General features: G+C 52.9%; 1 protein-coding gene across 9 annotated transcripts in view; it reads left to right on the top strand.

Annotated features, from left to right (window-relative positions):
- Positions 1 to 16,962, top strand: part of LOC127574678 (anion exchange protein 2-like) — a 202,320-nt gene that overhangs the window by 122,369 nt on the left and 62,989 nt on the right. For all 9 annotated transcript variants that reach the window (XM_052023922.1, XM_052023920.1, XM_052023923.1 and 6 more), the window contains 3 exons: positions 6,371 to 6,536; positions 9,102 to 9,328; positions 12,091 to 12,248. In XM_052023922.1, coding sequence (XP_051879882.1) covers positions 6,371 to 6,536; positions 9,102 to 9,328; positions 12,091 to 12,248 — 551 coding nt within the window. The remainder of the gene's footprint in view (positions 1 to 6,370; positions 6,537 to 9,101; positions 9,329 to 12,090; positions 12,249 to 16,962) is intronic.

Raw genomic sequence — 16,962 nt, 5'->3', positions numbered from 1 at the left:
GGCCAGGAACCGTGTCCCATAGCTGAGCTGCTGGTTCAGCCATGGCTCAGCTCCTGCAGTGGTTCACCCGGCCACCAGGTGGGGCCCTGGCTCCTCCGGCTGTGCTGTACAGCTGCAGAACCTGCAGTGTCTGCAGCCCAAACACCAGCAGACCCCTTAAAAAGAGCACAGAAAGAGGCCAGCCAGCTCCCACGCCTCACCCCGATTCCCATCCCACTGTTCCTTTCCCAGCCCACGGTCGGGGATGTGACTGGGGGAAGGGTAGGGGGCAGAGAGTGGGGGAGAAGGTTTATCATCCACTGTTGAAGCACAGAGACTGTGTACCAGCGGGATTGGGATCAGCACCACCACCGTTTATGGACAGTCAGTGGGGTAGAAAGCCAGTCGTCCAATCTGCAGAAGGGAAAGAGAAGCGGCATTGTTGGATGGAACCAGGGAAATGTTGCTTAGGTACGCAGAGGCATTGTAATGTACAGAGAATGCGGTCGTTACTGGTGAAAATGCAGACACAGGGCTGGTACCGAGACACTGACACGTGTGAGGGACCAGTGTCAGAACAAACAGAAGCAGGAGGAGGCCATTCGGCCCCTCAGCTGCTCCACCACTTGACATCACGGCTGATCTCCCTCAGCGCTGTGTTCCAACACTATCCCCATGTCCCTCACTTCCTCTTCTATCCACAAACCCATCAACCTCTGGCCGAATGTCCACAGCCCTCCCGGCAGGGAATCCCATGGATTCACCAGCTCCTGCATGAACACATTTCTCTTCGTCCTAACTGGCTGACCCCTAATCTAGCCAAAGGAACTATCATCCTAAAACTACCCTTGATATGGGGGGAGGGTCTCACTGTGGGATGGGTGGTACTGAGGGAGGGTCACACTGTGGGAGCTCTGGGAAGAACAACTGGTACTGACCCACAGGCAGTGAGATCAAATTGCAGCAAATTCCTGTAAGGAATGAGAGTTGAATGCTGTGTGGCGAGGTTCCGGGATCTTGCTCGACAGGTGCCGGAGGCAGGGACCATTGGCGAGTGTGATCAACACCTGAGTCAGGGGTCATGGCACCTGCCACAGGGTCAGGGGTCACGGCACCTAGCATGGGGTCAGGGGTCACAGTGCCTGGCACAGTGTCAGGGGTCTTTAACTCGTTTTATAGTCGGGGTTGTGAAGGACAGAATGGCCTCTGTTGTTACTGGAAATTTGACTGGGATCTTGCTATACGTTGGCCTGGGATATCTCTGTGCACCGAGCGGTGTGAGTTGGCTGGGGGTGTGCGCTGTCTCCGACATCAGTGCCCCTAGCTGTCTGATGGAAGCCTCGGGTAGGACCGTTCTCTCGCCTCCCCCACCCACTCCAACCCCCCACCCCCACCCGCCTCCACCCCCCACACTCCCACCTCCCCTCCCCCACTCCGCACCCACTTCCCCTCCCCCCCACTCCCCACCCACTCCAACCCCACCCCACCTGCCTCCCTACCACCCGACTCCCCCATCTTCCTCCTCCTCCACCCCGCCTCCCCCACCCCTCCACCTCCACCCTCCTGTCCCCACCTTCCTCCCTCCTCCCCCCTCCCCCCCAACTCTCCTACCCCCCCCCCCCACCTCCTCCTATGGGAGCACCCAGTGTGCCCATAGTGTAATGTCCCTGCCTGTTGTTGGGCCATTTGTTGCCCAGAGACTGCTGTTGACGTGAGGGTGGGGACCGGGACGGAGGGGGTGAACTGGCTGTCACAGAGAAGAACTTTCCCACAGCCTCCCACTTGGTCCTGTATTTTGTAAACAGGCAGCAACAGATAGCTGAGGTCAAACTGCTGGTATCTTGCGCAGCGTTTCCACCAGAGGCCTGTTACAGAATCCACGACTGATGGCAGAGATAACGAGGGTGAGGGGGCAGGCCGCAGACCTGCACGTCTGTATGATGCAGCAATCAGAACCAGGGCTTTGTAGGAGAGGCCATTCAGTCCAGTGGCTGCCACCATCTGCTCACTTCACTGCTACAACTCTTAATATTAGAGAGTCACACAGCAGGGAAACAGGCCCTTCAGCGTCAGATCTCTCTGTGTCTGTGTCCCACAGTGAAAATCTGCTGACATTCCCTTCCTGCTCATATTTTGTTCTTCAACCAGTGTTGACTCTGTGCCCAGGTCACCCTCTGAGCCCTTATTTTTGTGTAACAACCTTATCAAGTGCCTTTTGAAAAAACAGATACACCTGTGTTTTCCCCTGTTAGCTTCATTAATTTTCTAAAAGCCTGACAAGGTCATGCCTAATGATGGAGTCCAAGGGCCTGTTCTTCAGCTGCATTAGACCATAGAACAGTCCAGCACAGGAACACCTCGGCACACCATGTCTGTGCCGAGCATGATGCCAAACTAAGTCTCTTCTGCCTGCACGTGATCCACATCCCTCCATTCCCCATGTACTGGTGTGTCTGTCTGACAGCCTCTTGAACACCACTATCGTGCCTGCTTCCTCACCACCCCGGCAGCAGACTGTTTTGTCTCTGCCACCAATGATTGAGACCCTGGGATGGGAGCCATCAGACACAGGGATCTGTCAACCTTTAGTCTCTGAACTTTCTCAGGTCCTTTCTCTTCAGAGTTGTAATTACTTGAAGCTCCTCCCAGTTTCCCTCTATTTCCCCCATTTATTGCGTCAGATGAGACGGGAGCAATGGCAGCTGATTCTTCATTTCCCACGACAGCTTTCCCTGCCTATGCTGGATGCTGATGAAAGGCCTGCAACTTGAAACATTCTGTTTCTCTCTCCCCAGGTACTGAGTATCCACCTCCTTCTGCCTTAAGTTCCTTGCTTTGGCCTCCTGTCGGCAGGAGGCTGGGCTGACCCTGCCGTCTGGATGTACGGGCTGACCCTGCCGTCTGGACGTACGGGCTGACCCTGCCGTCTGGACGTAGGGACCGACCCTGCCGTCTGGGTGTATGGACTGACCCTGCCATCTGGACGTATGGACCGACCCTGCCGACTGGATGTAGGGACTGACCCTGCCGACTGGACGTGCAGACTGACCCTACCATCTGGACATACGGACTGACCCTGCCGACTGGACGTACAGAACGACCCTGCCAACTGGACGTAGGGACTGACCCCCCAGTCTGGACGTAGGGACCGACCCCACAGTCTGGACGTACAGACTGAGGCTACAGACTTCTGTCTGGATGTACAGACTTCGGTCTGGACTTCCACTGGAACCAGCTCAGCCCCTGATTATCCACTGTGGCTGGTGCTTTAAGTGAGATAATGCAGTTACCCACAGCTCTCAATGGCAGGTTTGGGCTTCAAGCCCTGTTTGCAGCCTCCAGTGGAGCAGGATTTCGTTGTGTATACCCACGTAGCCCTCTGTGCAGCTTCATCCCCCAGTGAGCTGCCAGCTCTACCATCCAGGTCACCAGTGTCTCCGTGTGGGCCACTGTAATCCACACAGTGCCAGTGTCTGGGCTGGCACTGGGAGTGGCATCGACTGAAGTTGTCTTCATCTGTACTCCCTTGTCCCTGGCCATTGTACATTCCTTGTGTACCTGAATGGAGGAGGGCACGAAGGTAGAGGAAAGTCCACCGGACACCTGCGGTGTGGTGTTGAGGGGTGAGAGAGGAGGGGGACACGAGACTGCAGATACTGGAGCAACAAAGTGTGTGCCAGCCCAGCTGTCTGATGTGGCTGCAGTGGGTGGACAGAAGAGTGTAGGAGGAGAGTGGGACTGGTGGCGAGGTGGATTTGAGTCATGCTGATGCTATTGAGTGTACCCGTTCTACACTCCTAAACTTAAGTCAAGACCTTAAATCTTATCAGTTACAAGTATCTACTAGTACCCTCACCTTAAGGAGATTGTACTTAATGTATTACTTATATTTCAAAGATTAATTTACATAACTACTTTAGTCTCTTTTCTGAAGGGGTTTAGCTGTCAATAATCACTGTTTCCAGCAGGTGGGTCTCACCAAGGAGGAGATACTTCCAGCTGAATAAGCAGCTTAAACACTGTTATTTTATTTTAAAGAGAGCACATTTTATTTTGAGGAGTAAATTCTTTCACAGATTGTAATTCTACAAAGGATTTCCAAAATACAATTCTTACAAACTATAAAAATATACCAATGAGAACAAATCATCTGTCACAGAAAGATGGGTCTGGGAAAAGATCCTTCTCGGGACGGGGCTGAGGAGTGGATTCTATTTCATCACCTTTGTAACTCCTCACAACCCGTGCTGCCTTCTGATATTGATAATGTTTTGCAACCAATCATGTAGTAACAAGCTGATCTGCGAGCGTCTCACTGTGTGTTTCGATGTACATGAGACTAATAAAGGTACCTTAATCTTAACTGCACTGATCTGGTCAGGTGGACGGAGCACCTTGATCGGGTTAAAATGGGCAATGTTTTTCTCCTGATTAGGGTAGTCCTAGTTGGGTCAACGTGGACAGCATCGTTTCTCTTCATCAGGTCAAGAGGATGAGCAAAGCGCACTAGTTAGGAATTTAAACTATTTAACAAGAAGCTTTATGAACCTTGGACAGTTTCTGCTGTGCTGAAATGTTCAGGTTAGCAATAAACCTCCTGGGCCATCGGATTTCTGAACGGTCCAGGAACCCATGAGCACCACCTCGTTGTTCCTTTCTTTTGCACTATTTATTTACTTTGTAATTTATAGTAATGTTGTGTCTTTGCACTGTACTGCTGCTGCAAGACAACAAACTTCACGTCATTTCAGTCAGTGATAGTAAAGCTGATTCTTTTAAATTTTTAAAAAAATTTTACTTACAGCGTGGTAACAGGCCCTTCCGGCCCAACGAGTCCGTGACACCCATTTTAAACCCAAATTAACCTACCCGTACGTCTTTGCAATGTGGGAGGAAACCGGAGCACCCAGAGGAAACCCACGCAGACACGGGAGAACGTACAAACTCCTTACAGACAGCGGTGGGAATCGAACCCTGATCGCTGGCGCTGTAATAGTGTCGCGCTAACTGCTATGCTACCGTACCGTATTCTGATTGTGAATATCCATCGCACAGGCAGAGGCTGTGAGTTAGGTGAGTGACAGGGTGCAGTGCCTGAGCCGGTGCAGCAGTGAGGTGGCATTTACAGATGTATCCAAGGCCCCTCCACACAGCTCCTTGGATGTCTTGTGGTTTTATACCCGTGTGCTTGGCCGTGCCCCCATGGAAATGCAGCCCCACGACACCCCAGGTAGTGCTGCTGTCGCACAGCAGTGCTCCTGTTCCCTCCCACGTCACAAAGGCCTGGTGGCTGATTGGTTAATCGGCCCCCTGTGTAGGTGGGTGGCAGGAGAGGGTGTGGGGAGTGAGACAGATGGGATCACTCCGAGACTCAGCGCAGGATCGCTGGGTGGACTGGCAGTCTGCTGTGTTGTCAGCCACCTCTCTTCCTCCCCAACCCCTCCCATCACTTGTAGCACCTGGAATCTCACCAGTTCCCTGCTCAGGATCACTTCCACCACAGTGCACCTCTCCTTCGGGAGGTGGCTGGCTGCATCTTCAGCTGCCTGGTCTGTCCCCTGCCAGCCGCAGCACAAAGCTCTGTCAATCCAGCGCGCTCGAACTCTGCTGGTGCCGGGATGGCGGATTTTCCAGAATATCAGGTTATTTTATTAATACTCCAACACACTTTTAATGTACTTCTATTAAAAAGACACCATGGAAAATTTCAGGTAACCCGGTAAGTTTAATAGGAGCCTGGGAAACGGAACCAGGGACCAGACTGGGGCCGTGGCAAGTGGGTGTGGAGCACACGAGTGGAGGGAATGTGGGGAGAATAGGTCACAGGAAAATAACTAATGGGGCTCAGTGGGCTGGCATAGACTGAATGGGCAGAGTGGTCTCCTGTGGTGTAAGTACGGAGATGTAGGGTGTTGGGTCTCTTGTGCCTCCCCTGCCATTCAGTGACGACCTCAGCACCCTTTCCTGCACCAACCCGTGTCCTTTGATCTCCAATGTTGAAAAATGTTGAATATACTCAGTGACTGAACCTCTCGTCTTTCTTGGCCATGCTTTGTGGAATCTCCCTGTGTTGGCCTCCTGTGCTGTGTAACTCTATGATCTACAAACTGGTGATAAATGTGACCAGGATCCAGTCAGGCTGGAACACCAGGTGTTCACTGTCAGGCCTGGGCTGGGTCCTGGAGAGCTTTAACCCTGTGGGCCAGATCCTGGCAACCTCAGTGGGTATCAGAGGTTCCTGATACCCCTTCCAGTCAGGCACAGCTCTGATTTCGGTTCAGTCCAGGCACAAACCCAGCCATCCACAATCCGGTTCAGGAATCTCCGCAGGAGCCAGGTTGCTGCAGGCGGTGTAGGGCGGCACTTCATGGGTATCTCTGTTCTTCTGCAGACTGAGCAGGATGCGCTTCCTACAGCGCCCCTCAGGATTGAAGATGATGAGGAGGATGATCTGAACAAAACCTGGGGTGTTGAGAGGTTCGATGATCTCCTCCACGATGCATCCAGTCGGAATGTGGATGAAGTGCGGCGCACCTTCGATGAGGCAGATTTTGAGTGTGAGTGTGTGTGTTTAAGTGGTGTTTCAGCTGATCTGGTTGGTCAGGATCTCATCGGTGCAGATCCAGACAGGGATGGACAGACCGGACCTTTCTGCTCTCGGGTCATCGAGGCTTTGTGACATCCCAACCAATGTAACCCGAACTGGCCTCCATTCCTACTTCCCCAAAACTCTGCTGCCTCTGACCTAACTCACCAAGTCCTAACGACTCTGAGGTTTGGACCCAGAGACACCGCAGGAGTTGGGAATTAAGTTGACTGTATCACTAACAGTGACCATAAAATTACTGGATTGTCAAAAAAGCCCAACTCGTTCAGTGCTGTTCACTGGGGAAGGAAATCTAATCTAAACCATGTTACAGTCTCCAACACCATGATCCTAAAGCACATTAAAGTGGCTAAGTCCCCAGGACCTGACCAACTGCATCCTCGGACCTTGTGGGAAGCTAGGGAAGAAATTGCAGAGCGCCTTGCAGAGATATTTGCTTCTTCTTTAGCCACAGGTGAAGTTCCAAAGACCGGAGGGTGGCTAATGTTGTACTGTTACTTAAGAAGAGCAGCAAAGTCAAGCCAGGGAACTACAGGCCGGTCAGTCTGACATCAGTGGTGGGGAAGTTACTGGAGGGAGATTCTGAGGGACAGGACCTCCAGCATTTGGATAGATAAGGGCTGATCAGGGATGGTCAGCACGGCTTTGTGCGTGGGAAATTGTCTCACAAATCTCTGAGAGTTTTTTGAAGAGGTAACCAAGAGGATTGATGAGGTCAGGGCAGTGGATGTTGTCTATATGGACCTTAGCAAGGCCTTTGACAAGGTCCCGCATGGAAGGCTGGATCATATGGGATCCAGGGAGAGCTAGCTAAGTGATGGTGGAAGGTTGTTTCTTGGACTGGAGGCCTGTGACTAGTGGTGTGCCTCGGGGATCGGTGCCGGGCCCATCGTTGTTCGTCATTCATGTAAACAATTTGGATGAGAATGTACAAGGCATAGTTAGTAAGTTTGCAGATGACACTAAAATAGGTGGTGTCATCGACAGTGAAGAAGGTTATCAAAAATTATACCAGGATCTTGATCAGCTGGGTATGTGGGCTGAGGAATTGCAAATGGCTTTCAATCCAAGGTGTTGCATTTTGGAAAATCAAACCAGGGTAGGACATAGTGAACTGTAGGATCCTGTGGAGTGTTGTAAAACAGAGGGACATAGGAGTAGAAGTACATAGTTCCCTGAAAGTGACATTGCATGTGGTGAAGAAGGCGTTTGGCACACTGGCCTTCATCAGTCAGGGCATTGAGTATAGGAGCTGGGACGTTATGTTGCAGTTGTACACAACGTTGGTAAGGCTGCACATGGAGTATTGTGTACAGTTGTGGTCACCTTGTTATAGCAAGGACATCATTAAGCTAGAAAAAGCGCAAAAAGGAGCTATGAGGATGTTGCCAGGACTCCAGGGCCTGAGTTATAGGGAGAGGTTGGGCAGGTTAGGTCTTTATTCCTTGGAACTAGGAGAATGAGGGGCGACATCGTGGAGGTGTATAAAATCATGAGAAGCATAGATAGGGTGAATGCACACAGTCTTTTTCCCAGGGAAGGGGAACTTAAAAACTAGAGGGCATAGGTTTAAGGTGTGAGGAGAAAGGTTTAAAAGGGACCTGAGGGGCAAATTCTTCACACAGAGGGTGGTGGGTACATGAAACAAGCTGCCAGAGGAAGTGGGTGAGGCAGGTACAATACAACATTTAAAAGGTACTTGGAGAGGTACGTGGATAGGAAGGATTTAGAGGGATATGGGCCAAACGCAGGCAATGGGACTAGCTCAGAGTAGAATCTTGGACGGCATAGACCAGTTGGGCTGAAGGGCCTGTTTCTGTGCTGTGCGACTCTGTGACTACCCAAAGTGACCATGTGAGTACAGCATCAGTCAGGGAGGAGGGTGGGTACAAACTACAGCAGGGAGTGTAAGAAGTCACAGAGAGTAGTGTACTCAGCCCAGTACATCACGGGCACATCCCTCCCGACCATATCGACAGGAGGCGCTGCCCCAAGAAGGCAACATCCATCATCAAAGATCCCCACCATCCGGGCCGTGCCATCTTCTCACAGCTCCCATCGGGCAGGAGGTACAGAAGCCTGAAGTCCCCACACCACCAGGTTCAGGAACAGCTACTTCCCTTCAAACATTCGGTTCTTGAACCAACCGGCACAACCCTGATCACTGCAGTTTAGCAACACTGTGACCACTTTGATCACTTTGCATTAAAATGGACTTTGTTTTTTTTTGTTCTAATTGTGTTCTTTCTTTTAAAAATTGTGTATAATTTAGGTTTAATTTATGTTTTTCTTGTGAATGCTGCTTATCTGATGCGATATGCACACATGTACTTGTTCATCTGACAATAAGCTCGATGTTGACTTTGACTGACCGACTGATCATTGACATTGCCACCTTAGGGAGTGCTTTGTCTGCAGACCGGCTGCAGTAATCCCTACACGTGACTCTGCCCCGAGAATCTCCCTGACTGGGCATCCCCTGGTTCATTCTCTTCTGTCCGTCCACTTCCAACAGATCACCGTCACTCTTCCCTTCACACCCACCACCCCCTCTCCACACACCTGCCATCGGAGGGCCGCAGGAAGAAGGGCAGCCAGAAGAAGAGCAAGAAGACGGCCTCTTCCCCAACCGGCGCGCCCACCATCGAGGAAGGGGATGAGGAGGATGAGCAGAGCGATGGCGCGGAGAAGAAGGAGCCCAAGGAAGGCCCTGTCCCATCCGACACCGCTGGAGACGTTCAGGTCAGCGCCATGGGGAGCGGAAGGGCAGGGTGGCGGTGAGCCAAGTGACGTTGGGTAGGGAAGTATGGACAGGGAGGGGTGAAGTTGGGTGGGGGTGTGGACACGGAGGGGTGGGGGTGAGGTTAGGAGCGGGGTGTGGACATGGTGGGGGTGAGGTTGGGTGGGGGGTGTGGATACAGGGAGGGGTGGGGGTGAGGTTGGGTGGGGGGTGTGGATACAGGGAGGGGTGGGGGTGAGGTTGGGGGGTGGAGGTGAGGTTGGGTGGTGTGAACGGAGGGGTGGGGGGTGAGGGTGAGGTTGAGGTTGGGTGGGGTGGGTGTGAGGTTGGGTGGTGTGGACAGAGGGGTTGGGGGTGAGGGTGAGGTTGCGTGGGGGTGTGGACAGGGAGGGGGTGGGGGTGAGGTTGGGTGGAGGGTGTGGACGGGTGGGGGTGAGGGTGAGGTTGGGTGGGGGGTTGTGGACAGGTGGGGGTGGGGGTGAGGTTAGGAGTGGCGTGTGGACATGGTGGGGGTGAGGTTGGGTGGGGGGTGTGGATACAGGGAGGGGTGGGGGTGAGGTTGGGTGGTGTGGATGGAGGGGTGGGGGGTGAGGTTGAGGTTGGGTGGGGGTGAGGTTGGGTGATGTGGATGGAGGGGTGGGGGGTGAGGGTGAGGTTGGGTGGGGGTGTGGACATGGAGGGGGTGGGGGTGAGGTTGGGTGGAGGGTGTGGACAGGGGTGGGGGTGAGGATGAGGTTGGGTGGGGGTTGTGGACAGGGAGGGGGTGGGGGTGAGGTTGGGTGGAGGGTGTGGACAGGGAGGGGTGGGGGTGAGGTTGGGTGGAGGGTGTGGACAGGGAGGGGTGGGGGTGAGGTTGGGTGGAGGGTGTGGACAGGGAGGGGTGGGGGTGAGGTTGAGTGGAGGGTATGGACAGAGGGGTGGGGGTGTGTGGACAGGGAGGGGGTGGGGGTGTGGACAGATTTCGGGAGGAGGGTCAGGTTCTCTCTCCCGGGAAATGAACAAATCTACAGACACTGGAGACACAAGAGATTCTGCAGACGCTGGAATTTGGAGCAACACACAAACCGCCAGAGGGACTCAGGTCAGGCAGCATCTGTGGGGGGAAATGAACAGTCGACGTTTCAGGTCAAGACCCTTCATCGGGACTGGGCCACTCCTAATGAAGGATCTCAACCTGAAACGTCGACTGTTTATTTCTCTCCATAGACGCTGCCTGACCTGCCAAGTTCCTCCAGCATTGTGTGTGTTGCTCCAGACACTGGAATCTGAAACAAGAACAGAAATGCTGGAAGACCTCGGTCGGTGAGGCAGCACCTATGGAGGGAAATGGACAGTCGACCCTTCCTGCTGGGGGAGGAGTGGGGTGGAAGACAAAAGACCGTATGGCGATTGGTTCAGGCAGATCAAGTGATAATTAGCATGAGTGCTGATCGTTAGCGAGGCATTTTAAAGAGCCAAGGTGAGAAAGGACATCAGTGGGGTGATTAAAGTAGCAGCTTTGCTGTTCACCTGAGCTCAGCCCACTGCGGTGGTCCTGAGCTTCCCGTTGTCCCCACTTTAATTCTCAATCCCACCGATTCTGACCTGTCTGTCTGTCGACTCCTCCACTGCCCCAGTGAGGCCCAACAACATCTTCCATCTGGGCACCTTGTAACCCTCTGGAATGAACAGTGAATCCTCCAACTTCAGGTAAGCTGCTCTCTCTCTGTTCCCCACTATCCTGCTGACGTCCCTCTCTCACCTTGAGCTGCCTCACTATCGGTCAGACCCAATGCTCCTTATCATCTGCCTCAAGCAATCTCCACATAGTCTTTTGTCTACAACTCACTCCTCCCCCCAGCTCTGCTTTTAAACTGTAACACCTCCACTCTTCCCCCACTTCCCCGCCCACCCCTCCCCTCAGTTCTGACCTGAAACACTGATCAGTTTCTCTTTTACAAATGCTGCCTGACTGGCTGAGTTCTTCTAGCATTTCTGTTCTTAGTTCAGTCTCCTGGTCCAGGCAGGGTTGGGGTGCAGGAGGTGGGGCAAAGGCCACCACAAGGTCCAGTGAATGGATCCTGAGCAACACCATAGCAGGGGATGGGTTGTTCTCCTTAGAGAAGGTTCAGGGGAGTTGATAGGTGTTATCAAATCAGTGAGTTTCCAAGAGGGGTTTCTGGTGGCAGGAGGCTGGCTTATCAGAGGACGGAGACTGAGGAGGGAACCAGATGTGATGAGCATTCTCCTCCATGTAGAAGGTTGTAGTGATCAGGAATACTGTACCTACAAGGTCCCGGAAAGTGGTTTCAGGTGAATTTGCTCATGTTCTCTTACAATATGGGAGACCATTGTGTCTATGCTGGCTCTCAGACAAGTTCTATTCCCCCACTTGTTTCCCTGTAACCTATTCTCTCTCACATGCCCATTAACTCCCACTAATTCCCTTGCCTTCTGCCCACACTGGGGGCAGCTTACAGCAACCAGCTGACCTGACCTGACCTGACCTGCCAGCATATCTTTCAGGAGGGAGCACAACTAGAATGACAGGGTTAAAGGGAGGAACCAGGTTGTGAGACTAATTGACAGCTCTTTCAAAGAGCTAGCACAGGAACAATGGATGGAATGGCCGCCTCCTGTGTTGCATCAGTCTGCGTTGTCCTGAGCCTGTCCAGGATAATCAGCCTGATGATGAATTGGGAGAAGGTTCAGGTCACAGGGTGCTGCAGATCTCTGGTCCAAGATGACCCTTCACGTTTGATGCCTTTATCTTCATCTCCTCCAGTTCTTTATGCCTGATGAGGAGTTGGAAGTTAGCACGGCTTCACTGAAAGCACCGGATGGCAGCCAGAAGCAGCAGGACGCACCATCTCCCCAGACGGAGCCTGACACAGACATCCAACGCAGTCAGCTCAGCAAGAGCACTGAGCACATCGCATTGAGGTAAGCTCGGTCCCTGCTCATCTCTGGTCTTTGTTCTGATTGGGGTTGACCTATACCACTACCTAGACCCTTCAGTACAGATGTTAAACAGAGGTTGGACAAACTTGGGAGCAGCGGAGGCTGAGGGAAGATCTGATAGAGGTTTATAAGATTAGAGGCATAGGTAGAGTAGACAGCTGGTATCTTTTTCCCAGGGTCAAAATGTCTAATACTGGAGGGCGTACATTTAAGGTGAGAGGGGATAAGTTCACAGGAGATGTGCAGGCAATTTTTTTTACACAGGGTACCTGGAATGCACTGCCGGGGTGGGGGTGGAGGCAAATATGATGGGGCGTTTAAGAGGCTCTTAGACAGTCACATGAATGCGCGCAGTCTTCTTCCCAGGGTTGGGGAATCAATAACTAAAGGGGAAAGATTTATTAGGAACCTGTGGGGCAACGTTTTCACCCAGAGGGTGGTGAGTACATGGAACAAGCTGCCAGAGGAAGTGGGTGAGGCAGGTACATTAACAACATTTAAAAGGCACTTGGACAGGTCCACGGATAGGAAAGGTTTGGAGGGATATGGGCCAAACGTGGGCAAATGGGACTGGCTTAGATGGTCATCTTGGTTGGCATGGACCAGTTGGCCCAAAGGACCAGTTTCGTGCTGTGTGACTCTATGAATGTGCAGAGAATGGAAGGATATGGACATTGTGTAGGCAGAAGGGATTAGTTTAGTTAGGCGTTCAATTACTAGTTACATTACCAGCAGAACGTGGTGGGCTGAAGGGCCTGTTCCTGTGCTGTACTCTTCTCTGTATATGGAACGAGCTGCCAGGGTAGGAAAGGAGTACAGGGATATGAGCCAAACGCAGGAAAGTGGGATTAGTGTAGCTAGGTGTATTGATTGGCAGAGACAAGTTGGGCCGAAGGGCCTGTTTCTGTGCTGTGGGACTCTGTGACCCTCTCTGTGACTTGACATCTCTGCCACAGCCCCACAATGTGGAAACTGACACACAACATACACAGCAAACCCCCCCCCACACACCAACATACACAGCAAACCCCCCCACACACATGCCAACATACACAGCAAACCCCCCCCACACGCCAACATACACAGCAAACCCCCCACACATACCAACATACACAGCAAACCCCCCCACCACACACACCAACATACACAGCAAACCCTCCCCCACACACACCAACATACACAGCAAACCCCCCCACCACACACACCAACATACACAGCAAACCCCCCCACCACACACCAACATACACAGCAAACCCCCCACACACACCAACATACACAGCAAACCCCCCCCACACACACACCAACATACACAGCAAACCCCCCCACCACACACCAACATACACAGCAAACCCCCCACACACACCAACATACACAGCAAACCCCCCCACCACACACACCAACATACACAGCAAACCCTCCCCCACACACACCAACATACACAGCAAACCCCCCCCCACACACACCAACATACACAGCAAACCCCCCCACCACACACCAACATACACAGCAACCCCCCCACACACACACACCAACATACACAGCAACCCCCCCACACACACACACCAACATACACAGCAAACCCCCCCCACACACACCAACATACACAGCAAACCCCCCCACACACACACCAACATACACAGCAAACTCCCCCCCAAACACACACCAACATACACAGCAAACCCTCCCCCACACACACCAACATACACAGCAAACTCCCCCCCAAACACACACCAACATACACAGCAAACCCCCCCACCACACACACCAACATACACAGCAAACCCTCCCCCACACACACCAACATACACAGCAAACCCTCCCCCACACACACCAACATACACAGCAAACTCCCCCCCAAACACACACCAACATACACAGCAAACCCTCCCCCACACACACCAACATACACAGCAACCCCCCCCCACACACACACCAACATACACAGCAAACCCCCCCCAACACACACCAACATACAAACTACATGGCCCCAAACAGTCTGATACACAAACTACATGGTCCTGCACAGACTGACACACAAACCACACAGACTGTGTACACACAGACACACAAACCACACAGACTGTGTTCACCACCCTCTGTGTGGAAAAGCTTGCCCCTCAGGTACCATTTAACTCTCTCCCCTCTCACCTTAAACCTATATTTAGACCCCCCCCTCACCCTGGGGAAAAGACCCTGTGACTATCCACCCTCTCCATGCCCCTTCTAATTTTGTAAACCTCTATAAGGTCACCCCTCAGCCTCCTACATCCCAGTGAGAACAATCCCAGCCTATCCAGTCCCCTGTAACTACAGCTGTCCATTCCAGGCGACATCCTGGTGAAGGGAGGTGGCCCTACTCTGATTGCCCCCCCGGGGGGGGAGGGGGGTGGGGGGAGGGCGTGGGAGGCCAACACCTGCTCAGTGTGTGGACTCTTTGCCAGTGGGAACTGCACATTGGCCCCTGACCTCCAGCTTGGATTCAAGATCGCTGGGAGGTGGACTTGCCAGGAAAACATTGCTTCCAAGGTGCCCGTTCCGGCTGCCCTGGCGGAGAGGCTGATCGGAATGAGGGTATGGTGGTGACAGGACCAGACCAGGGTGCGGGAGAGCTGGCAGTCTGACTGAAACGCCAGTGAGGGTGGGAGCAAGGTGGTGAAATGCTTTCACACAGCGAGGTGCTGTTGTCTGGATCGCACCATCAGTACGGGGACAGGGAGGTGGTTCAGTCAGAATATTCAGAATCAGGAATATTTGGAACGAGGATCATGTACAAAGGGCAGGAGGGAGGGACTCCCTTTCACAGAGCTGGCTTAGACTGCCACAATTAGTTGGAGCAACATGCTGGAGGAACTCAGCAGGTCGAACAGCATCTGCGGGAGGAAAGGAATTGTTTCGGGTTGAAACCCCACTGATTTCCTCCAGCAGCTTGTGTGTTGTCCAGATTCCAGTGTCTGCAGTCTCTTGTGTCTCCGAAACATTGAATGCATTTCTACAAGCGCCCTCCCTCCCGTCTCCCCTTCCCCATCAACTTCCCCCCCCCAACCCTTGTTCCCCTCCCTCCCTCCCTCTCCCACACTTCCAGTTTGTCTGCGGTTCCCACACAGAGTCTGCATTGTGATCTATCCGTAGTTTCCAGCTCTGCCTGTCAGCCACGGATCTAGAGGGTGGAGTCAGGGGTGGACCTGCTGTTTATCTCCATGGCTGGATGCAGGTGTGAAGCAGCGATGGCTTGTGCAGCTGGGCTTTGAGTGTGCTCAACCTGTTGGGTGGGTTTGTCCAGGCCCAGGAGCGTTTCACAGTGGAGCCATCTCTTTCCCTTAAACCACTGCCTCCCTCTCCCCAGGGCTTGCTGCCCTCCAGCCCCGATAAAGACATTCCTTTAACCAGAGGATTTCTCTCCTGCCCTTTCCTCTCTGAACCGTTTCACCTCACAATGTTCACATCATTTTTATTTGAATATTTACTCCCCAGATGCACTCCAGCCCCTGTGGTCCATCAGCCAACGGTCACCCCCTGCTTCCTCCCCAGGGACACCCAGGCACGGACGTATCCTCGGGACAGGGGCAGGCCGGTGGCTCAGAGCCCGCTAACCCAGGCTGGCTGGGACATTCAGCACCTTCCTGTCCCATCCCAGCTCACTCCCTCTCTGTGACCGCCTCCAGTCCAACGCCCAGAGCGTGCCCGCGCACGCACGCACGCACGCACACACACACACACACAGTACAGCCCTTTGACCCACCACGTCTGTGCCGACCATGAAGCCAAATTAAACTAATCCTATCTGCCTGTACGTGGTCTGCATCCCTCCATCCCTGCCCATTCATGTGTCTAGGTACCACCCTTCTGACTCGGGCTTCTTGCCCGTTTATCCCTCCTCCTCTGTTCACTCTCCCCCTCTGGATTCCCCCTCTGAACCCTTCCCTTCTCCCTCAGACTCTCCCCGTTGAAACCCTTCCGACAGTTCACTCTGTGACCACATCCATCCTCCTCACCTCTCAGTTTTTTTTCTGGTATTTTTATGTTTTCTCACAACATAGGAGGTGGACCAGTCAGCCTATTGAGTCACACAGTGCAGAAACAGGCCCTTCGGCCCATCATGTCGATGCCGACCATCGAGTACCCACCTATACTAACCCCAGTTATCAGCACCTTGTCTGTCGTTTTCCGTATCTTCGCAAGTTAAATGCTCGCCAAAATACTTAAACGTTCTGAGAGTCTCTGCCTCCACCACCCCCTCGGGCAGTGTGGTCCAGATCCCAACCGCCCTCTGGGTAAAGGTTCCTCCTCAGATTCCCTCTAGACCTATGCCCTCTAGTTTTAGACACCTCTGCTATGAGGAAAACTTCTATCTCCTCTATCCATGCCTCTCTTATCAGGTCCCCCATCAGTCTAAGCCACCTCGTGGAGCACCCTAGGTCAGGATCGAACTCAGGACCCTGGAGCTTTGAGGTATCGCCACCACCCGCTGCCCCATTTACTTTGGTCTGTTCAAGTCCTAGCCAGACTCGTTGAGAGATTACATTTAATAAATCTGGCCCCTACCATAAAGAAGGACCTTCTTTCTATCTATTCCGTCAAATCCTTTGATGAACATTGAAATTAGATGAAGCCTTGACCTTAGAGTCGTACAACACGGAAACAGGCCCTTCGGCCCAACTCTCCATGCTGACCAAGACGTCCACCTAAGCCAGTCCCA

The sequence above is a fragment of the Pristis pectinata genome, chromosome 9 (assembly GCF_009764475.1).
Source record: "Pristis pectinata isolate sPriPec2 chromosome 9, sPriPec2.1.pri, whole genome shotgun sequence".
NCBI classification, from domain to species: domain Eukaryota; kingdom Metazoa; phylum Chordata; class Chondrichthyes; order Rhinopristiformes; family Pristidae; genus Pristis; species Pristis pectinata.
The sequence above is the reverse complement of the archived record's forward strand: the minus strand, read 5'-3'. Positions and strand labels throughout refer to the sequence as shown.